Source organism: Hippopotamus amphibius, chromosome 4 (genome assembly GCF_030028045.1).
Source record: "Hippopotamus amphibius kiboko isolate mHipAmp2 chromosome 4, mHipAmp2.hap2, whole genome shotgun sequence".
Taxonomy (NCBI): domain Eukaryota; kingdom Metazoa; phylum Chordata; class Mammalia; order Artiodactyla; family Hippopotamidae; genus Hippopotamus; species Hippopotamus amphibius.
Window position 1 is genome coordinate 55,274,639 of NC_080189.1, and position 24,016 is coordinate 55,298,654.

The window sequence follows — 24,016 nt, forward strand, 5'->3', positions numbered from 1 at the left end:
AACGCGCGCGCCTTAGACGCACGCCGTTATCCCTCGGCAGCGTGCGGACACAAAATAGCAGCGGTGGTCGGCCGTGACGTAAAAAGATCGCGTCGTAGTTTACTGCGTCCAGCCTCCGCGAGAAGGAATGTTCGCCCATCGAAGGCATGGTGCGCCGCAGTTGCGTGTTGTTCAGAAAGGTCCGTGACTGGTGTCCCTGAGCCTGATGTCCGAGGCCTGGTGCTTCTAGCCCCATCTGACGGCTCTGGTTCTCTTTCGCTTCCCTCCCTCCCCACTTTTTTCTTCTTGGAGGCTTCTTTCCTGCCTCTTTTCTAGCTTAGTCCTCTATTTTTGGTCCCTCAAGGAGTCGGACTTGGCCTGTAAGGGATGAGAAGAGCGTGTCTGCCGGGCACGGTTAGGCCTGTTCTTTGGAACGGGGATTGAGATTTTTTTCAGGGAAATTGTGTGCACGTGGGGTGAAAAGCTGAGGTACTTGCCTGCCGTTTAGGCATGCAATATGGTATACGTGGAGTGTAGGTTTGACTTCTTTTTTTTTTGGCTCAAATAGCGTATTTTCCTTCTTTTAAGTAATAATATCCAGAACTTGTTTTTATATATTTTTTTCTTTGAGTGCATTGTCAGTAAGAGCTTACTAAAGACGACTTTTAATAAGCGAAAATAGGTACCTGACTTGCCTTCTTGCAAGAAACTAGGTCAGCTTTTGTGCAGTGCAGGTTTTAGAATCGTTTCTGTAAAAAAGTTACAGTTGTTTTCAGATTTAAAAACTTCTTTAAGATTCTTACTAGCAATATTTTTTGAAAGCTGCTGGCATCATAGTTTGGTCATTACCTTATTACTAAGGACGAGATTGAGATATTCCTTTTAAGTTTGAGTTCTAAATCTTTGAATCTTGATAAATTTAGAGTAGTAAGAAATGCGTCACATATTGAAAGGAACTTTAAAAACAGGAATTTGCTTTTTGTTGGAGGAGAGGCATGGTTAGTAATGTCATGGCTAGTAAAGTTTTAATTTATTCAGCGCTCTATTTTCCAGAAAATAGAAGGAGACTTGTGAAGGATAGTGCTTTGGCATATAGGGTAACTAATCCTTAAGCTAAAAAAGAAACTACATATGTTGCTGGATATGTTATTAAAGCCTACTTGTGTAACTTTACTGCCATAACAATCACTTCCAGTCAGTGTTGTTTGCAAGGGAAATCTACCTCTTAACTGTGATGCGTTTCTAATCTAGCCCTATGGAACCAAAGCATAAATTCTTCAGCCCCCAGAGAAAAATACAATGTCTAGGCCTAAAATTCATGTTTTATATATTCCTTCCACGCTTACAGTACTCTGTTTAGTGACTATATTTGCATACTCAAATGAAAACCTGTGCTTTGAATCTTTGCTGTGTAACCATCCACTGCAATCTCAAATCTAGACTGAGATTTATAAGAATCGCCAAAGGAGTTTTTGATAAATGTGGTGGCTTACCCTATTCTCATCCCCTTCTCCACAGTATTTCAGAATGGTCAGTGGAGTGTATGTATTTTTGAAAAAAGTTCCCAGGTGCTTTTGATACTTAAAACTATCCTAAATGACTAAAGATGTGAAGATTATGAATTTAAGAAATTCAAAAGGAATTTTGATATCCTAGGGGCTTAAGACATAGGATCTTACCTGCAAGAAGTTCTTGATTTAGTGAGGGAAACAGAAATAAACCCTAAATGCAGTGTATGATTTCTAGAGGTTTAATAAAAGAGATATAATCAAATTACTGAGAGCCCAGCAAAATCAGTGCTAAGTATTGGTTAGAGGAATTAAGAAAGACATCAGGAAATATGACATTCAGGTGGGTTTATCATAGACAACAACAAATGACATTGTAAGTAGATGAAAAGGCATGAGCAGAATTCTATGGAGAAGTGACAGTATATTGTGCAGTATAAAGAGAGGAAGAGGATCTAGGAGGGGTTGAATGAATGGAAATGAAATTGGAAGGGTAGGTTAAGAGCTTTGAATATAGCATTGGGACTTTAGACTTTATTTCATAAACAGCAAAAAACCATGAATGGTTTTTGAGTAAGGGAGAAGCATGTTTAGAGATCCAATCCATTGTCAGAAAAATAGCTCAGGCAGTGAGACAGAGGATGTGTTGAAGGAATGACTAGACACTGAAAGACCAGTTAGGAGCTAATGTAATGGTCACCATACTAGGGCAGTTAGTTGTGCCAAAAAGGAAAGATAGTAGGGCTTTGGGAAGAGAAGCAGGTATAGTCAGAGATCCCCATATGTAGTCTCAACGAGTAGATTAACTATAGTTTTATTATTTGAGAGAGCATTGGAGGAACAGAATTTACCTAGTGAAAAGTTTGGTTTTGTTATGTAACATGTATTTGGGTTACTATTATCCTTTCAATACCTAAGGACAAGTTATATATTCCAGGGGTTTCAAATACAAGTTAAATGCAAATCCTTTTCTCAGTTGCTTTAGATTATTAAGCTCACATCTGGTGGAGATGTCCATCTAACTGGGATAGAGAATATCCCCCCTAGGTGATAGTTACTGGTACAAACTGAGGTCAGCTAGAGGAGAAAGTCTAGATTGAAAAGTGGGCCAATGTCGGAGACCTTCAGAATTGGAAGGACAACAATTGATAATGAAAAACAGGGTCTAAAGAGAAAATCTAATGGGAAGGCGAGGTCGGACAGGAAGTAAACTAAAAACAATAAATGTGGCATATGGAAAGCCATTTTTTTCAGGCATTTTAGTGGCAACAAAGAACTAGAAAGGAATTCCAAATTGGTAAGCACATGTGGTGGACGGATGTTCTCTTTCTCTCTCTTTTTAAGTATGGAAACTTCGTTGATAACCTGAGACTCTTCACAAAGGGAGGAAGTGGTGGAATGGGCTACCCTCGCTTAGGTGGAGAAGGTGGAAAAGGTGGTGATGTCTGGGTTGTAGCCCATAACAAAATGACTTTAAAACAACTTAAAGATAAATATCCTCAGAAACGGTTTGTGGCTGGAGGAGGAGCAAACAGTCGGTAAGTATTTCCTGAATGACTTTGATTTTATGAAATTACTTCCTCTCGGAAGAAGAAAAACAAGTTAAAAGATAAAAATTTAATTGGTAATTTGGAGTAAATAAAATCCTGGATTTGTAACCGAGCAAAAATCTACTATTTTTGTCTCTAGTAAAGATAAAAGGTAGGTACTAAGGAATGTTTTGAAACTTTTAAAACTTTTTATCCTTTTCTTCTCCCAATGTCTGTTTATATTCTTTTATACTGCCTTTTTAGAAACAGAAAATGATCTGAATCCCCACTGTTTTCTTCTAAATTTATCTTTGATAGTCTTTAGGAAACTTCCTAGAATCTCAACTGGCTACTCCACCCCACTACCACCCATAGTTCTGCCAGTATCTTGTAGGCAGTGCTTAAAATTTAGAGCCTGTTTTCTGCTGCATCTGTTGAATGTTTTTCTTTTGCCTCTTTTTTGATTTTCTTTCTGTGACAGCAAAATCTTCCATTTGTTTTTTTGTTAATGTTTGCTATTTTCTGTGGAACATATTATGTCAGCCTCAAAATATGAGAAGAATTCTTTCTTTCATTGTAAAGAAAATGAGAAAATTCTGGAAGCTTCCATGAAAATGCAGGCTATGATTCCTCAGGCCTCTATCATTCTATTGTTATCCCTTAGGTGGTGTTGATATAAAGGTTAGGCTTTCTGTTCCTTTTTTCTTTCCCCTTCCCAAGGAAGTGTTTGGGTGTATTTATTCATCACAGTCATAGCGTATGAAATGTGGCACTTGCTTGGGGGATGGGTGTAAGCAAAGGATAGACCCTGGATACAGGCTAAACATCCTATAACGCAGAGTGAGGAACACCCCCAACAACAACAAATTATCCTGCCCCAAATATCCAGCAGCATCCTCTGCTGGTAAAGGAATCCTTGGAGAAACTCCTTAAATTTCTTTTGAGCATTTTTGTTTTATGAATAGTCTTTACAGGGCAAATTTTGAGAGCCCTGTATTAAAATTTAGTAATCAGATTTTAAGATCAGAATGTTGTTTTATTATTTTGATGTTACAGGTAGGAAATAACTGCAGATTATATCCTAAAGTAAAATTTTTCATGATTTTATAAATTTCTTTTGAAAACGAAGGCTGCTGTAATTCCAGCCTTATTCTGTGTTTACATCAGTGGTATGCTAAAGATGGTGTATAACTTTTACATGTTAAGAAAGGTTTAAGTAGAACATTTACTGCAATCATGTGTTGCAATTTTTAGAATGTAGAGGCTTAAATCTAAAGGATTAATAGGAGCCAACTGGATGAAGGGGAGGAAAAAGCATTACAGGAAGGATAACAACATGAACACAGGTGCAGTGATAGAAGACAAATACCAGTATAAGATACCAAAAGAAGGCCAGTGTGGCTGGAATGCAGAAAACAGAATGTAGAGGAAGATGAGACTAGAAACATAGGCACAGACCAGACTTTAATTCACACCTCCATCACTTCTGAAATACTGCAGTATTCTCCAAATTATCTCCTGTCTCCAGCCTCAGTCATCACCTCCAGTTCTTTCTTTATCCAGTTATATCTACAGTGCTTTTTCTATAACAACAGTTTATTAATGTCACTTGCCTATTTAAAATCCTTCAGGGTTCCCCATCACTCTAAGATAATATTCAAACTCTTTAACGTAGCATATCAGGCTCTTTGTGATCTGGACTACAGTGTCCTCCACCCCACTTCTACTATGCTTACGCTAGAAAAACTATTATTTCACCAAATGCCTCGTTCCCTCCTCATCTGGCGGGGGGCGGGGAGGGCGTATTTTTTTTTTCCTATGACTTTGCCAACACTTTCCTGCTTTGATTATCCGGCAGAATCTTATTCCCCTTCCAAGACTTGTTCAACCCAGAAATAATCACTATTAACCTTTTCATGACTTTTCTAAGACTTTTCTGTGTCTTTACACAAATGTAATTAAGTGTCTGTATATAAAATTGGGCGGTTACGAAAACAAGAGCACAAAATTTTGCAACCTTCTCTTTACACTTAACTTTTTTTTCCATCCCAGAAAATTGTTAAGAATGGCTGTATAGTCTTATAGTATTGGAAATAACAAATTATTATTTTGTCATTCATCTATTTAGGTAATTATTTTTTTTTAACTGTTATTGTCACAATGCAGTACACATTTTTTTGTATATAACAGTTTACATGGTTGTCAATTTTTTTTTTTTTTAGGATAAATTCACAGAGGTGGAATTACTAGCTAGAAGATTGTACCACTTTATCCTCTCTTGAGTTTTAAGAATAGCTCTATGAGCCTCCTGCAGTTAAAGTACTCTCATTGAGGTCATTTTTTAAAAAGCCTTGTTATTCACTGGATTTTCTATTTTTTTCTAGTTTATTCGTGTTGTTGCAATGATCTCTTCCTTTCAGACATACAATATTTTAGTTCATTATGGGTTAAAATGACTTTTGGTAGTTAGCTTGGTAACAATCATTATTTAATATTATTTTTATTGAGATACAGTAGTCTAAAATGCAAATAAATAGGGATAATTTTATTTTTTTCTCCATTATTTGCCCATATAACATCTGCATGAGAGGAATTGGTTGCTAGCCTTCTTTGTATACCATTATATTTGCTTGAAGCATCAACCATTTAATCTAGCAGATTTTCTTTTTGTTAATTTCACTTAATTTTTTTGTAGAGTTAGTGCACTGAAAGGCTCTAAAGGAAAAGACTGTGAAATTCCTGTACCCGTGGGCATTTCAATAACTGATGAAAATGGTAAAATTATAGGTAAGTGTACTGCAGATTCTAAGGTTGTGAAAAATGTGCACATTTTCTAAAATTGTTTGAGAGTTGTGGGGAATAGCACCTCTTGAGTTTCAGGATTTTTTTTTGAACATTAAGTATTTTAGCTGCTAGTTTATAACAGCTTTTAAAAACATTGTATAAAAGTTATTCAGAATTAGCTGCTAGATTTAAAATTATTTTAAAGATATAAGAGTGTTTACTGGGTTTTAAAACAAATAACTAGCCTTTTTTTCAACCACTTGCAAAAGTGTTTTTCCAGGGCCTGTCTTTTAACAGAAACTCGATCCTATTGTTTAGCCCTTTAGATTTGTAAATTGGGATTTCGTGGCATCTGTTTCTGAAAGAAAAATGTCATTAGTGATTAGCTCCACTTACTAATCTTTGCTTCAAGTATCTTTCTCTCTCTTTTTAAGGAGAACTCAATAAAGAGAAAGACAGAATTTTGGTAGCTGAAGGAGGTCTTGGTGGTAAATTACTTACAAATTTCTTACCATTGAAAGGCCAGAAACGAGTAATTCACCTTGATCTAAAACTTATAGCTGATATAGGCTTGGTGGGGTAAGTATCATTCATATTTTTATTTTTCTACTTTCAGAGAGAGAGTTCATGAGTAGGAAATAAATATAAATGGTAATTTAGGGCCAGCATTATTTCTAGTTTATGGAATTTGTGTATTGTGTGTGTACTTTAAGAACATGCTGCTAATATTGTTGCAGGAAGGGTGACCCCTTCCAGGGCCCGAGAGTGGGCTCTTGTCTAACACTCGGAAATGAATTGTCCCAGGAGACACACGTGCGGACAGAGCAAGAGGCTTTATTGGGAAGGGGCGCCCGGGCGGGGAGCAGGAGGGTAAGGGAAACCAGGAGGACTGCTTTGCCAAGTGGCTCACAGTCTGGGGTTTTATGCTGATGGGATTAGTTTCCGGGTTGTCTCTGGCCAATCGTTCTGACTCAGGGTCCTTTCTGGTGGTGCACGCAACCATTCAGCCAAGATGGATTCCAGCGGGGAGGATCCTGGGAGGTTAGTAGGACGTGTGGACTAGTGTCCCTTCTCTCCTTTTAACCTTTGTCCTATTCTTCTGATTGGTGGTGGCTTGTTAGTTCCATGTTCCTTACCAGGATCTCCTGTCTTAAAATAACTCATGCAAATTGTGACTGTCTTTGCCTGACCAGGGTGAGCTGTTTCAGTCAGTATTTCCCTAATAATATTGTCAACGTAGAGTTTCATAGTTACTCTTCATTTGTCAAAGATCACAGCAATTGAATAGGGCAGTGGAAATGTTAGAAAATAAATACAGAAAAATCAATCAAATACAATAGTATAAGAAGGTAAAAGAATGTTACCAGTTTTAAGGAATAAAATTAGAAATCCAAACAAACCACATTTTAAAAAGTGTATAGAAGGAAAGAAAAAATAGGGGAAGATGATTAAGGTATTCTTACAAGTGTTCAGACGTAGAGAATGGACTTGAGGACACGGTAAGGGGGGTGGGGGGAAGGGAAAGCTGGGACGAAGTGAGAGAGTATCATTTACATATACACACTACCAAATGTAAAATAGATAGCTAGTGGGAAGCTGCTGCATAACACAGGGAGATCAACTCAATGATGGGTGAGGACTTAGAGGGATGGGATAGGGAAGGTGGGAGGGAGACTCAAGAGGGAAGGGATATGAGGATATATGTATAAATACAGCTGATTCACTTTGTTGTACAGTGGAAACTGGCACAACATTGTAAAGCAATTATATTCCAATAAAGATCTGGGGGAAAAAACATATTCTTACAAGTCTTAGTAAAGGTATAGAAGTATCATTAATCAAATGGCTAAAGGCCAGTACAGATGATCTCAACTATCAGCTTTACACACCATTGAACACCAGGTTGGATCTTGCTGTGACCATTTCCCTATCCTTCACTCTGTTTAGGAGCTGTCCATTCTTAGTGCTACAGACCTTACGATGTTGTCCTCTTCCACGAGCCTCCATTCTTTCATCAAACAATGCTACTTAGTTGTAGGGTTTGCAGTGCTGGCACCCAACTGAAGGGAGATAGATAGCAAGATAGGAAGTAGATAAAGGAAGGGAAAACTCCAGCTTTGCACATCTTCTCTCACTCTCTGTCTTCTTCTCCCAAGCCCCACTACAACATTACACAATAGTCAGATGGAAGACCTCAGGAAAAGAGGGGAAACTGCTGCTCTACTCCACTGTCAGCTCCATGCCTTGCCTTCCCATAGCTTCTTTCTAAGCTCTTTTCATCTTCCTCTTCTCACATCTCACTGCTTCTTTACCACACCCTTCACTCTGAATCCCTCACCTCTTTCCATGCCTGTCTAGGTCTTACTAGCAGCGGCTTATAGTTCACAAAGGTCTTATTCCTGCTGAAGTCGTGACAGAGAAGGATGTGATCCTGGCATTTAAGCTTACCATTCACATTTGTTTTTCAATCAAACGTAGTTATCAGGGTAATGAGTCATAGTATATATTGAGTCATATATATTTTTAGGAACATTATGGACTTGATAGGGATTCGTGGGTAAGACTGAGAATCCAGCCATTCACTTTCTCATTTCATAGAAAAATATGTTTCAGGTACTATACAGACCTTTATAGCCTAAGAATATCATAGCAAGGCTGAGTAGTGAATAAAAGTGGGGAGGTGATGGGAGACTCAAGTGAGACTGGGTAAGAATCTGAAATCCTCTGGAGGCTGACTGGATGGTCTTAGATACAGTCTGTATAAGCCTTTGTTTTCTCATCTTTAATAGTGGATGGTGATACAGGCTTAAAATGTTATTGCTGAGTAAGGTACTGCATTTGCAGCATAACACATGCCTTGGATTTGTGAATGCTCAATGAATGAATGGTAGCTGCTATCATCATCATTATATTGCCAACTTATTGGAGACCACATATAGTGAAATACTAAGCTTTTCAGAAATGGGCTTGATGTTAGTCAATATCAAGCATCATGGTTCTAGAGCACAATGTTTAACATGTATGCTAGTGCTTTTAAATTAGATAACTAGTTTTAAAAAGTTACCATTGTGATTATCAGATATATGTGGAATATAGAAAAATGGTACAGATCAACCAGTTTGCAAGGCACAAATAGAGACACAGATATAGAGAACAAACACATGGACACCAAGTGGGGGAAAGCAGGGAGGGTTGGGGGGGAGTGAATTGGGAGATTGGGATTGCCATATATACATTACTAATAAGATAAAAAATACTAAATTGTACACTCTAAATATATGCAGTTTATTGTATGTTAACTGTATCTCAATAAAAGTTCTTAAAAAAATAAAGTAAGTTATCAATTTATTTTATTTCTAAACAACAGCAGCAAAAAAGTTACCGTTGTGAATACCAGCATAAGCAGTTATCCTTTTAGCTGGTTTCAGGAATGAACTGAACATTAGAAAAAAGGTATCATATAGCTAATACACTTGTACTGCTGTTGTCAACTAGGTTGGATTTCAGCCTCTAAAATTTTCGTTAGGTGCTTCTCAAGAAAAATCTCAAGTATCTGTTCTTCAACTGTTAACTTCTTTTTTATTGTATTTTGACCTCTCTGGAAGTAGTTGCTTGCATTTTTCTGCACTTAATCATTGTTATGAAAGTATGAAAATACTGGAAAGAAATAAGCAAGTCCAGTTAGTGATAATCATGGCAAAAATGATTACAATTTGCTTTTCAAAAAGTTACAAGAGCCTGGATATAATAGGATATAAGAAAATATTTTATTTCCGGGGAAAACAAGTCATTAAGAAATCTTGCATAATTTTATTCTACATTTATTATAGAAAAAATTTTAATGAGAAAGAATGTTTATAGAACTCCAGTAAGAACTTATAAATTGGGGGATTTCCCTGGCAGTCCAGTGGTTAAGACTCTGCACTTCCAATGCAGGGGCCACGGGTTCAGTTCCTGGTCAGGGAACTAAGATCCCAGATGCCACACGGCACAGCCAAAAAAAACCAAAACAAAAACAAAAAAAGAAGAGCTTATAAATTTTTATATAATTCCAAATTAATATTTGTAAAATATTACACCATTATTCCAAGTGAAAATTTGGCAGAGTTTTGAAAGAAGATCTTGATTTGAACAAAAACTGAAGACAGGGATCACATTTGTCTTATTGATCGCTATATTTCTGTAGTATATTGCCTGACCAAAGTCAATGCTTAGTAAGTATTTGTAGGATAACTTTTTTATTGAGATATAATTGACACACAACATTATTTTAGTTTCAGGTGTACACTGTAATGTTTGTGTATGTTGCAAAGCAACATACAAAATGATCACCAGCAGAAGTCGAATCTCTTACCATGTATAGTTAGAAATTTTTTTTCTTGTGTTGAGAACTTTTTAAGATTTACTCACAACAATATACAACCTGTATTATTAGCAGTAATCACCATGTTGTACATTATATGCCCGTGACATTTATTTTACAGCCGGAAATTTTTTTTTTTTGGCTGTGCCATGTGGCTTGCGGAATCTTAGTTCCCTGACTAGAGATTGAACCTGGGCCTTTAAGCAGTGAAAGCACAGAGTTCTAACCATTCCCTACAACTGGATATTTTTACCTTTTCACCCCCTTAACCCATTTTGCACCCCCCCCCCCGTTTTTGCATATTTTCTGTATGCATTCATCCATTGATGGACACTTAGATTGCTTTCACATCTTGGTTATTGTAAATAATGCTGCAGTGAATATGGGGTGCATATATCTTTTTTAGTTAGTGTTTGTTTTGTTTTTTATTTGGTTTGGTTTTTTGTTGTTGTAGGTTTCTGGTTTTGTTTTTTTTTTTTTTTTTTTGTCTACATATCCAGAAGTGGAATTGCTGGATCATATGTTAGATCTATTTTTAATTTTTTGAGGAACCTCCATACTGTTTTCCATAGTGGCTGAACCGATTTACATTCCCATTGGTTGAATAAATTTAATGAAAATATATGGATGATTTTAGGAAATCATCTCTTAAGTGGCCCTCATTCCTAGTACTTTTATCCATTGTGGGCCTTTCTTGAGGGATATTTAACAATAAAATTAAGGCCTTTAAAGCAGCTATATATTTATTTATTTATTTATTTATTGGCTATGTTGGGTCTTCTTTGCTGCACCCGGGCTTTCTCCAGTTGCCATGAGTGCGAGGCTACTCTTCATTGTGGTGCATGGGTTCCTCATTGTGGTGGCTTCTCTTGTTGCAGAGCACAGGCTCTATGTGCATGGGCTTCAGTAGTTGTGGCACAAGGCCTCAGTAGTTGGCTCACAGGCTTAGTTGCTCTGTGGCATGTGGTATCTTCCTGGGGCAGGGATCAAACCCTTGTCCCCTGCATTAGCAGGCGGATTCTTAACCACTGCGCCACTTAGGAAGTCCATGCAGCCATATATTTTAATATAGTATTTCCTTACCTAGAAATTTACCTCAAGAAAGATTAAAGGTATATGTAAAGGTTCAAGAGTAGTCACTTCAGTGTTTAAAGTTATTCAAAAAAAAGCTTGACAAGTAATACTCATTCGCAGAAAGAAAAAAAAGTTGTCTGTTAATTGTGGCATTTAATGTTAAGGTGACTTTATGTTGGTGTGTGTCTTTCTAGCCATGTGTGTATTTTTTGCAGTGTTATTTATAACGGTAAAAATTTGAGACCACCTAAATGCTTAACAATAAGAAATTAGTTAAGTAAATTATATTACACCCTTGTAATGCATTCACCTTATATAATTCGGTTTTAAAGGGAGGCCAGCCAACTATGAATAGTCTTTCAACAAAAAAAGGAATCAAAGCTGAATCTAGTCAAGGCTTCATATCTACCAATTTATAAGAGCATGTTAAATGACATCATGGCTGTCAACAGAAAAATCCAGACTATGGAAAAGAAACTACAGGACAAATGACCCAGTTTCTTTAAAAATAAAATTGCAGAGGGGAGACAAGCTGGAGAGGGAGCCTATACCAAAAGAAATTTAAGAGACACATCAAATAATTGTAACACACAGACCTTATTTGGGTCTCTATTTAAACAAGCCAATTTTAAAAAAAATTAGAGTGTATTAATATTTGTTGAAACTAGAGGATGGCTAAATAGAATTCATTACTTTGCCAGTGAAATGTCCACATGAAATTTTTTTTCAAAAAATCCACAAAACAATGTAAGAGAAAAAAAATAAGAAAAAGACAAAAAAAAATGTAAGAAATATTTTGTCGGTATTTGACTAGAGATAGTGAATTGCAGGTATTTTTATTAGTTTCTTTTTGTTTTTCTATGATTTACTCTCAGTACTGAAACAATCTTTCAGTGTTTACCATAAATTTATCTTTACCTTTTGTTCCTCAAGTTTTTCAAGATTATTTTAAATTTATATTCTATTTTTATTCCGAGCAATGTTCAAGAACTCTGCTTCTTGAAATGTTAGAAATTCAGAGATCAGCAAGTATTAATAATGCAGATATTTGTTGTAATGTGTAAATTTATTTTCTCATTTCAGATTCCCAAATGCTGGAAAATCGTCTTTGCTAAGTAAGATTTCTCATGCAAAACCTGCAGTTGCAGATTATGCATGTAAGTATAATTTGTTTTTTTAATGTGTGGAGGTAAATTTTTAAAGACTAATCTTTTTTTGAGTATGAATAAAATAACAGGTTAGCCTTAGTTTGAAAACTCTTGGCAGGTAGAATACATGCATTTCCCATTAATCTTTGAAGCCTTTATAGCTCTCAGCAAAGTCCCTAGTACTTCTTAGACACTTTGTTGCATTTATTTCTCTGTTGCATAATCATTTATTTGATTTAGTTATGATTTTATGTGCACCTGCCCTTTATCAAACACTAATAAATGCTAGGAAGGCAGAGATCAATTCTTTCCTTCATTTAGCAAGTATTTATTTCTAGGAACTATAATAGGTTTTGGAGTTACAAATACTGGTAAGCAGAAGTGAATACTGTTTTGACTTTTATTGAACTTATCTCACTAATGAATATGAGAGAATATAATATGGCTCTATGAAATGTGTAGGTGACTGCTTTAGATTTCTTTGGAGAAGTGTGATGTTGGGGCTGAGATATGAACAATACGTATGAGTTAATTGGTGACAGACAATGGAGGTGACAGTTTTTCAGTCAAAGGAAATAGCATGTACACAAAGGCTCTGTGGTGGTAGGGAGTAGAATTGTTTGTCTAGAGAACATAAGGGGAAGAGAGAATCAGGATGGCTAGTGATGGAGGTGGAGACCTATGTGGCCATATAGTCTGTATTTGATCATTATAGCTTAAGAGCAGTTGATAGCTTTTTAACAAGGGATAACAGTGATTGGATTTGCTTTTCAAAAAGATCTGTTTGCATGTAATGTAGAAAATGGATTGGTGTGGGACATAATGGATCTGGAAAGAACAGTTAGTAGAACTGGCTATTGCAGTAGCTGGGTGAGATATAATGGAAGCTTAGAAAACTAAGTAGTGAATGAATGTGATAGGATCTCTGTCGTCATTAAGCAGAATGGCACAGAATGACATTAGCATGGAAAATAAAATTAAACGATTCTAAAAGTAGAGTTAATTTTGTACTAACTGCTATAAATCACATAGCCAATATTTATTATAATACAGGGGATTCTTGAGACGGAAAGAAGAAGAAAAGCAAAAAGTCATAGGAAGGAGGCTGGTGCAGGATTGATGAAGCTTGAGGGTAATTGAATGAGAAAGGACTGTAGAGAGATTTCACCCACAGACCAAGTGACAGAAATCTAAATTCTGCCCCATGACCTCAACACCTTTACCATGCTCCTTAAATGCGAGAGGGACTTTGAGACCCACTAATTAGGTTAGACCTATGCTTTTGCAGATTTTAAAAATATGTATTTGTCCTTTTCCAAGTATATCATAAATAGCAAAGATAATTATACCTTTAATTTCAACAAATGAGAACATCTGAATTAGATTGGTCACAGAAAGGATATATTATTTTATATACAATATTAAGACAATTTGAGAGTATAAGCCTTTATTCTAATCTTAATTTATTATTGTTTTTTCTTTTAGTTACAACATTAAAACCTGAACTTGGAAAAATTGTGTATAATGATTTCAAACAGGTGGGTATTTTTAAAATAAGACATTTGGTTAGAAACGAAAGTACTTGCCTTAATGCTTAGACTTTATAATATTTGACAGTTTCTGTGGTGTTAGGGGGAAAAAGCAGCAGGATTTTGTTTTTAATAAGTGAAACCATGATCAAATCAATTCTGCTGAACACCATCAGAGTAAAAATATTGTATAAGATTGTAACTTCTTGTTCTTCCAAAGTTTGGGTCCAATTTGTCATTACAATATTAATTGTATCTTAATCTCCTTACTCTGTTCTCATTTCAAGGCCATATTTTACTGCTATATTTGATTATTGGTTTTCATTTCTTAAAAAGATTTTCTAAAGTTCATGGGTATAAGGTTGTTCCAAACTACTGTTTAAAAAAATATTTTTTAATTGAATGGGATCCTGGTCTTAACTAGCTATTAAAATTTATTTTTCCTTGATAAGGAAGAATTATAGATCTTTTGAATAATTAGAATAAAAACAAATAAAAAAGGAAAGTAACATTTTAAAAATATATAATGTATGATTAGCAGTTGCGTTCCTTGGTATTTACCCAAATGAATTGAAAGCTTATGTCCACTCAAAAGCCTACACACAGGTGTTTGTAGCAGCTTTGTTCATAATTGCCAAAACTTGGAAGCAACCAAGATGTCCTTCAGTAGGTGAAAGGGTAATTAAACTGTGTACATCTCGATAATGGAATGTCATTCAACACTAAAAAGAAATGAGCTATCAAGCCATGAAAGGACATAGATTAACCTCCAGTGGGTATTACTAAGTGAAAGAAGCCAGTCTATAAAAGCTACATACTGTATTTCAACTATATATCATTCTGGAAAAAGGCAAAACTATGGAAATAGCAGAAAGGTCAGTGGTTGCCAAGGATTAGGTGGAAAGAAAGGTTAAATGGGCAGCACACAGAGGATTTTTAGGGCAGTGAAACTGTTCTGTATGATCTTATAATGGTAGATACATGTCGTACATTTGTCAAAACCCATAGAATGTTTAACACCAAGAGGGAACCCTAATGTAAAGTATGGGCTTAAAGTGATGATGTATCAGTGTACTTTCATATAATCCACTGACATAATTCAAAAGTCATAAAAGATGTATATTCATTTATAATAGTGGTGTAGCAGTACAAATTTTTTAAAACTTCAAAATTACATAGAATATTAATAAGTAAAATTATAAGTGCAGGATAATATGAATTTAGAGAACAAAATTTTAGAGGAAAAGAAAACATTATTGGTAATTTCTAAGGAAAATCAGTAGAAAATCTCTGAAGAAAATTTCAGGACATGAGACCTGTATGTACATTGCTTTGTCACATAGCTACAACTTTCTTTAAAACTGAAATATTTAACCACACAGGCCATGTGTGTAGAGCAATGTTTCTCATCCCTTACTGTACATCAGAATCATCTGGGTAGCTTAAGAACAACAGTGGTAAATGAAGCCTGGGCCTCAGTGATTTGAAACTAAATCCCTTGGGGATAGGGCTTGTGCACTGTAGTTTATAAAAGTTCCTTAGTTGATTATGATATACAGTGAGGTTTGAAAAACACAAGTGTAGAATAATGGTTAGTAACTTCCAAAAGAAGTTTAGGAATACTGTTTCCTTTACTTTTTAAGAAAGGTTAATAGTCCTGTTAGAATATGAACAGTAAAGGAACAATGGTACCAAATAACCATTTACATATGGAGTAAAAAACTTAAAACTACAGAGCTATACTAATTCAAGGTCTGCTGAGTTAAACTTTTAAGAATTCACATAATCAGAATTCTTTGAAAAGTTCATACTGAACAATATGATTTATGGAATTCCAAAGAGAATTTATGTGATTAGTAAATGTTAAACTAAGCTCTAAAATTCCTAGATTGTTAAAGTAAAAATGGGAGACAATTTCTGATAACAAAGGACTTCAATTCTTAATACATTAATTTTGTTGTAAAGGTATCTTGGCTTTATCAAGATGCAGTGGTAATCACAAATTAGGAACTGTTTATATTTGAAATATCATAAAAATTGTTGGATATAATTGTATTTGTGGTTTTTATATTTTTTTAAATTATCAAACCATTTAATTTTGTATTAGATATCAGTAGCTGATCTTCCTGGTTTAATAGAAGGAGCACATATGAACAAAGGAATGGGTCACAAATTCCTCAAGCATATAGAAAGAACTAAACAACTACTTTTTGTTGTAAGTTATATGCATATCAATGTAATGTTTAAATGAATGTGAGAATCAATGAATTTAGTTTTCCTAGAAATTTTTTATGATAATAACATTTAAAGATAAAGTAGTAGCATATATTATTCCACTAAATCTGTTTAAATAGAGGACAAATACAGTTAGTAATCTTTATTTATAATATGGGGGTGGAAGTGGTATTGTTTATTATATCAGATGAAAGTTTGGTCATGCTTGTCAGGTTTAATTCCTTAAGATTTTCAATATACTACTAAATTATATAGTATCAATTTCCTACTTCATTTCTGGTGTTGAGTTATATATGAGATTGTCTATATTGATATAAATTGTTTTATCTGTACTGGTTTCTCATTTTATTAATGATTGTGGTTTTATCAGAATAATTATAATTATCCTAAAACATCAGTTTCTCTCATTTTGAATTACTAAATTACCAATAGAGTATAGATTGAGAAATTATTTTTAGCTTGAGCTAAAACAGAATTGTATAGCTGTTGTTCTTATATTAAAAGCAAATCTTTTTCCTTTTTTTTTTTTTTTAAGGTTGATATTTATGGATTTCAGCTTTCTTCCCAAACTCAATACAGAACTGCCTTTGAAACCATAATACTGCTTTCAAAAGTAGGTTTTCTGTTTTATATCTGGTCTAATATGTAGGCACATAGGACTGTATGAAATAACATATGACAATTAGAATAAATATATATTCTACCCCCACTTTTTAAAGCTTTGATGTCAATTAAAGAATTATCTGAACTTGCTGTCTCCAGTTCCTCAATATTCACCTGTTCCTCAAACTGTTGTAATCAATCAAACCTTCCTTGATTCCAGATCCCTATTCCATACTTCGCAGACTGTATCTTGCTTAACCTTTATTTCTACTTCTTAGACTATTTCTCAGTCTGCTCTTTAGGCTCTCTGATAACCAGAATATTTTGGTTGTGCTTTAGATCAGCTGCCTATTGGACATCTTTGATTGGATTTCCCATTAACTTCTCAGAGAACTGAATTTTTTTTTTTTTAATTTCTCCAGCCTCTCCCAGAACTTTACTGAATATGTAAGCCAGAAACCTGGGTGGTAGTGATTCCATCTTTCTCACCACCTATATCAAGCCCTGACGGTTTTTTATACTAAATTTCTCTGAAATGCAGCCATTTGTCTTCATCCACACTGCTATAATCATCAGCCCGTCTTACTGGAATGTTCTAAGTCCCTCCTAGCTTGTTTCCCTGGTTCCAGTCTCACTTCTCTCCAGGCCATGTTTTGTGGCAGCTAGAGTGATCTTTGTTAAAGAACCAAGCAGATGTTTGTTCCCTGCTTAAAACACTCTGATGGTCTCCCGTTGCTGTTAGGTTAAAGTCTAACCTGAACATGGTTTATGAGGTCTGGCAAGGCTGAGTTCTTACCAAGCACTGTATCTCTATTGTTCCCACACCCCCGCTCCCTTCTCCCCCGCCAGGCCACACCCCATACCCTCTATATCCAGCCATGTGATTTCTTTCTAATATAATGTGATGTTGTTTACCTTCAGGACTTTTATATTTCCTTTGCTACTTTTTGCCTACCATTGATAACACTACTGTGAAATTTGTGTACAGATTTTTGTGTGGATATGTTTTCATTTCTCTTGGGTATATTCCTAGGAGTGGAATTGCTGGATAATATTGGTAATTCTACGTTTAACATTTTGGGGAACTGCCAAACTATTTTCCAGAGTGACTGCAGCATTGCACCATTTTACAGTCTTACTAGCAATGTATGAAGGTTCCAGTTTTTCCACATTAATGTCAACGCTCATTATTGTCTTTTTATTTTAACCTTCCTAGTAGGGATGAAGTGGTATTTCATTGTGGTTGTGATTTACATTTCTCTAATAATGAGAAATGTTGTTAAGAAATGTGACTAAAGGAAGGGAGGGAATACGGGGATATGTGTATAAAAACAGATGATTGAACCTGGTGTACCCCCAAAAAAAATAAATAAATAAATAAATAAATAAATAAATAAAAAATAAAGAGAAAAGAAAAAAGACATATTGAACTAACAAAAAAAAAAAAATGTGACTAACGATATTGAGCATCTTTTATGGGCTTATTAGCCATTTGTATGTCTTTGGAGAAATGTCTATTCGGTATCTTTGCCTGTTTTTAAATTGGATTGTCTTTTAATTGTTGAGTTGTAAGAGTTCTTAATAATTTAGATACAAGTCCCTTATCAGGTATATGATTTGCAAATATTTTCTCCTATTCTTTCAGCTGGCCTTTCACTTTCTTTAGGTTGTCTTTTTTTTGGGGGGGGGTACACCAGGTTCAATCATCTGTTTTTATACACATATCCCCGTATTCCCTCCCTTCCTTGACGCCCCCCCCCTCGAGTCCCCCCCACCCTCCCTGCCCCAGTCCTCTAAGGCATCTTCCATCCTCGAGTTGGGCTCCCTTTGTTATACAACAACTTCCCACTGACTGTTTTACAGTTGGTAGTATATATATGTCTGTGCTACTCTCTCGCTTCGTCTCAGTTTCCCCTTCACCCCCCGCCCCCTCCCATACCTCGAGTGCTCCAGTCCATTCTCTGTATCTGCATCCTTGTTCTTGTCACTGAGTTCATCAGTACCATTTTTAGATTCCATATATGTGAGTTAGCATACAATATTTGTCCTTCTCTTTCTGACTTAATTCACTCTGTATGACAGATTGTAGTTCTATCCACCTCATTACATATAGCTCCATCTTATCCCTTTTTATAGCTGAGTAATATTCCATTGTATATATATGCCACATCTTCTGTATGCATTCATTTGTTGATGGGCATTTTAGGTTGTCTTTTAAAGCACAGAATTTTAACTTTTAATGTCTGTTTTTTCTTTTGCTCGTGCTTTTAGTGTTAGGTATAAGAAACCACTGCTAATCCATGGTCACAAAGATTTACTTCTAAGCGTACCTAAATTTTTCTAAGAATAGTACAGGTATAGCATTAAGTTGTCATTATTTAGTTCTGAATTTTATCTATGTGCTTAATAGAAGTCCAGATATCTGTATTTGACTCTAGGCACAAAATCACAACTGTCTCTAGGATGTCATGTAAGCTAAAATATATTAACACGTGACCTAACTAGTAAGCATTTTCTGAATTTCCCTTGTTAATTAGTTTTGTGGTTAATGGGAATTACTGTATTTCACAAGTGTGAGTGGGCCCTAGAGTATAAAGGGCCCATTCCTATAAAGTAAAGAAAGACATTACCAAATGGGTCATTTATATAGATATTTTAATAAAATTATTTGGTTTTTCTCTTTTGATTTAAAGGAGTTGGAGTTGTACAGAGAGGAACTTCAGACGAAACCTGCACTGCTGGCAGTTAATAAAATGGACTTGCCAGATGCTCAAGATAAATTCCAAGTACTGATGAACCAACTCCAGAATCCTAGAGGTAAACCCATTCATTCATTTAGTGCCAATTTAATGAATACTTATTATTTGCATAGAGTGCCAGGTGCTATAATCAATGGAAAAGAAAGCTAGAAGTTGCTACCCTTAAAAAGAAGTGTGTTTGAAGAACACATACCATATGAAACATTTAAATAACATTGTAACAAAATAATATCCTATTTCAGAATGTGTGATATGGACAATAAGTTAGAGGAGACAGAAGGAAAGAAAGATTAATTTGAGCTGAAGTCAGGCATCATCAAGAAGTAAAACTTAAAGTGGGCTTTTGAAGAGTTAATGGGATTTGGATCAGAAGAGGAAAAAGTCAGCATCTATCTGTGAAGTCTTTTAACTTATTTCACAAGTTCTAGTACTTCATTCCCTTAATACATCATGAATTTAAAAACAGAGCTAGTAATTCTAAAGAGGTCTGTATCTTTGCAGTGCCAGGTCGGTAGATCTCTGAAGAATACTAATTTTCTAAAAAGAACTTGAGTCGTTATGTATGTGTGGCACAGAATAATAGATGCCATTATTCTAAAGGGTTTGTTTGAAATTTGTTCCTAAGTGGACCACTTTGTGTAAAGGAATTTAAAGGGATTCTCCATAGTTTTGAATATTGACTTTGGCAGAACATTCTCTATCCTACATTGATGATCCTTTCATTTTTCTGAGATTAGTAGAGGGCCTTTTGCACAAATGAGGAAAATAAGGTGGAAGGTAAATGGTTAATATGTTTTAAAATAGACCTAATCTTTCTTTTTATCCTTGGGCTAAAAATTGGGGAAAATAAATTGTAACATACTAGGACTGTCAGCACCAGAAGATCCTCTCTCCCCTCTCAAAAATCCCACCCCCCCTTTTAATTTACATATTGGGCTATCTTTGAGTTAATAAGTTACTTTTGGGATATAAATATTTCCTGAGATATTTATAAATAAGTCTTTATTCCTTAATATCATTTGCTTTATGAGGTCATTAGATCTGTTTGCTGGTTGGTCTTGCAGAAAAGGGAATTTTCAGAGGATGTACCAGAAGGGAGGGTGACTCAGGAGTTTGTGGCTATTTTGGACCATCATAAAACAATGTAGTCCCCTCAGTGATAATTCCCGAATTAGCCTCTCAGACTTGCTTGGGAGTAAATGAATCTCAGAAACCAAGCTCTGTGTTGGTTTGGCTAACCTCTCTCTGTGTTGGTTTGGCTAACCTCTCTCTTTTTTTTAAATAAATTTATTTATTTATTTATTGGCTGCATTGCATCTTCATTGCTGCTCATAGGCTTTCTCTAGTTGTGGCGAGCAGGGGCTACTCTTCATTGTGGTGCATGGGTTCCTCATTGCAGTGCTTCTCGAGCATGGGCCTCCGTAGTTGTGGTACACGGGCTCAATAGTTGTGGCACAAGGGTTTAGTTGCTTCGCGGCACCTCGGATCTTCGTGGAGCAGGGATCAAACCCATGTCCCCTGCATTGGCAGGCAGATTCTTAACCACTGCGCCACGAGGGAAGTCCCTTGGCTAATCTCTTTTAGCCAGCCTTTCTAGTTCATATCAGTGTTGATCCATCCCATCAGTATGGCATCCCACCTTCTGTTGCCTTGGTGGCAGGGAAGAAGGAAAAGTTATGTAATGGCTGTCAGCCCCTGTGGAGTGATAGATTGGATTCATCTAAAATGATCTCTCCTTGAACTCTTTTTGGTTTTAGTATGGTTCATAGACCAGTGATGATAAACCTGTAATTTAGGACAGTTAAAGGCCACCTGTGTGCTGAGGCAAGTTAGAATATCCCAAATCACAAATCATGTTATTTTTATAGAAAACCTCTTTTAGAAAATGTCTTGCTTCACTTTATTGAACTGCCCCGAAATAAAACTTATTGCTTCTGTAAGTAAATCTTCTGTGATTCATCTTTTACTTATACTTAATTTTGTTTAAAATATGTTCATACAACAAATATTTACTGAGCACCTATCATGTGCCCATAACCTTACCATTGTCACTAATAAAAATCAAAGGTTCTGAGAGCTTATTGGAGAGAGAAGGAAAAAATAAATTAAAAATGTTAAGTTTTTGGTTCACTGGTTCACAAATCAAACATCTAGCATAGTTTTGACTTACTTGCAAAGACAATGAAAGTCAGCTTAAGTTTTGTGTTCTGTTTCAGATTTTTTGCATTTATTTGAAAAAAACATGATTCCAGAGAGGACTGTGGAGTTCCAGCACATCATCCCCATCTCTGCAGTTACTGGAGAAGGAGTGAATGAATTAAAGAACTGTATAAGGAAATCTCTGGATGAACATGCTGACCAGGAAAATGATGCATTTCATAAGAAGCAGTTGCTTAATTTACATGTTTCCCATATATCTTATAGTGAGCCACCATCAAAGAATGCTGTGACTAGTCCCAGAATGGATAGAACTTAAATCTATAAAAAGTAATATTGAAACTGTGTTCATTTGGAAGCTTTTTCACAGACATATTTTTTAGAAGGTTAGTTGTTACTCATCTGGCATATATGCTGTCATTCAAGAAACATATTTTTTAAAGATGTTTTGTAGTTACCTCTGTCTGTCAACAGTAAAAAAGTAACTGAGGGTTAAAAATGACAGTTTGTAACTTTATGGCCAATCCACCTATCATGAAGTCCTATAATATTCCTGTACATATGTCTCTATTGAGATAATTTTTTTTTAATTATATAAAAGGATTCCTGGACTTCCTAGGTGGCACAGTGGTTAAGAATCCACCTGCCAATGCAGGGGACACGGGTTTGAGCCCTGCTCTGGGAAGATTCCATGTGCCACAGAGCAACTAAGCCCATGTGCCACAACTATCGAGCCTGCACTCTAGAGCCCATAAGCCACAACAGTTGAGCCTGGGTGCCACAACTATTGAAGCCCACACACTTAGAGCCCGTGCTCTGCAACAAGAGAAGCCACTACAATGAGGAGCCCGTGCACCACAATGAAGAGTAGTCCCCACTCTCGGCAACTAGAGAAAGCCCGTGTGCAGCAACGAAGACCCAACGCAGCCAATGAGTAAATAAATAAATTTATATATATATAAAAAAGGATTCCTTATAAGCAACTAGGTTTTGTTTGCTTCTGAGTCTGTCATGTAACTGGTTGTACTAAATATAGTTCTGTTTTTTGGAAAACCCCAAAACCCTAAATTTGAACATATTCAGTGAAGATCACTGATATTCAGCAGATAGATCTTTGTGATTTCAGCTTTTGGAAATTTTTCTTTCTTAAGTATAAGAGTATTTTTTACTTGCTTTGGAACACACTGATGTATGTCTCATTTTCTTTCATCCTAGTCTGTTTCACTGTCTACTTTCATATTTTAGTAAAGAGAATAAATAGGAAGTACAATATTAAACAATATTATCAATCATCAGTATGTTCTCAGGAGATTATAATTTCTAAATTTCTGCCTGACTTTTAAAAATACATATTAGACATTTTCTCTTGATGCATTTTATTATAAAATATACATGTTAACTGTAAAAAATAAAATAAAATTTAAACAGTGTAAAAGCATATAAAGTAAAAAAAGTTCTCATCTTTCTGCATCATGCTGTCCAGTTCTCAGAAAACCACGTTCTTGCAGAATTTTTTAGTGCATATATCTTGTAGCATAAATGAGTTCATTATATAAGCCTTTCCAAGGTTTTTTTGTTTTTTGTCCTTTTTGGTTTTACAAAATATTAGCAAGTTAATGCACTTCTAAAAATTATTCTTCAGTGCTACTTTTAAACTGTCAGGAATTGTTTTGGATTTTAAGGCTAAGTGAAGCCTTAACATGTGGCTGTAAGTATTCAATAAAAATTTCACTATCATCATTCTACTTAAAATCGTTTGACATGACAATGTGAGTGACTTCTTATAAGTGTTACTTCACTTTGTTTTGTTTTCTGTTCCCCAGTCCTACCTCCCATTGCAGTCTCCAGGTCACTGGCTTTTGTATTTTTTTCATTGCATGGCTATTTATTGAGTGTCTCCCCTGTGCCAGGCACCGTGCAGGGTGCTACATGTACAGTGTTGAGGAGAATAGATAGGACCTGCTGCCCTCATGGATCTCACGTTCAACAGCAGAAGCTGTTTTGGAGTACAGCACTTTACAACAAAGGAGTAAGAGTGAGGAAAGCGTTTGGAATTTGAACATCTCTACTGATCGTAGTGACCGTGTTCCACGTTGGGCATGTTTTACATTTATGACGTCATTTTTCACTTCTATCATTTCCTAAGTATAAACAGTGTGACGGCAGTTTGATCAGGTGTCTGAAGTTCTGACACCATAATCTTATTTTTTGCCGTGGCAAAGGATAGTAGATGTGTGTTGAGGACTAAGAGGAATTGTAGCTTATTTGTTATGTCTGTATCGCCCAGGTTACTACTCCACGACTAACTGAAACATGTAACTCACTATTCCATTATTTGTATTTTCTTC

The 24,016-nt window shown here is 35.6% G+C and overlaps 1 protein-coding gene across 1 annotated transcript; it reads left to right on the forward strand.

Annotated features, from left to right (window-relative positions):
* Positions 1-5: 5 nt before the first annotated feature.
* Positions 6-22,104, forward strand: GTPBP10 (GTP binding protein 10). Its single transcript, XM_057733265.1, has 10 exons — positions 6-179; positions 2,832-3,025; positions 5,712-5,803; positions 6,235-6,379; positions 12,321-12,394; positions 13,871-13,923; positions 16,022-16,129; positions 16,685-16,762; positions 19,446-19,569; positions 21,728-22,104. The coding sequence occupies exons 1-10, from the start codon at positions 147-149 to the stop codon at positions 21,985-21,987; spliced, it is 1,161 nt and encodes a 386-aa protein (XP_057589248.1). The 5' UTR covers positions 6-146; the 3' UTR covers positions 21,988-22,104.
* Positions 22,105-24,016: the final 1,912 nt, after the last annotated feature.

Coding starts and splice junctions, on each gene's coding strand:
- GTPBP10 (XM_057733265.1), top strand. CDS start 147: ATGGTGCGCCGCAGTTGCGTGTTGTTCAGAAAG. Junction 12,395..13,870: donor TGCAGTTGCAGATTATGCAT/GTAAGTATAATT, acceptor TTTTTCTTTTAG/TTACAACATTAAAACCTGAA. Junction 16,130..16,684: donor CTAAACAACTACTTTTTGTT/GTAAGTTATATG, acceptor TTTTTTTTTAAG/GTTGATATTTATGGATTTCA.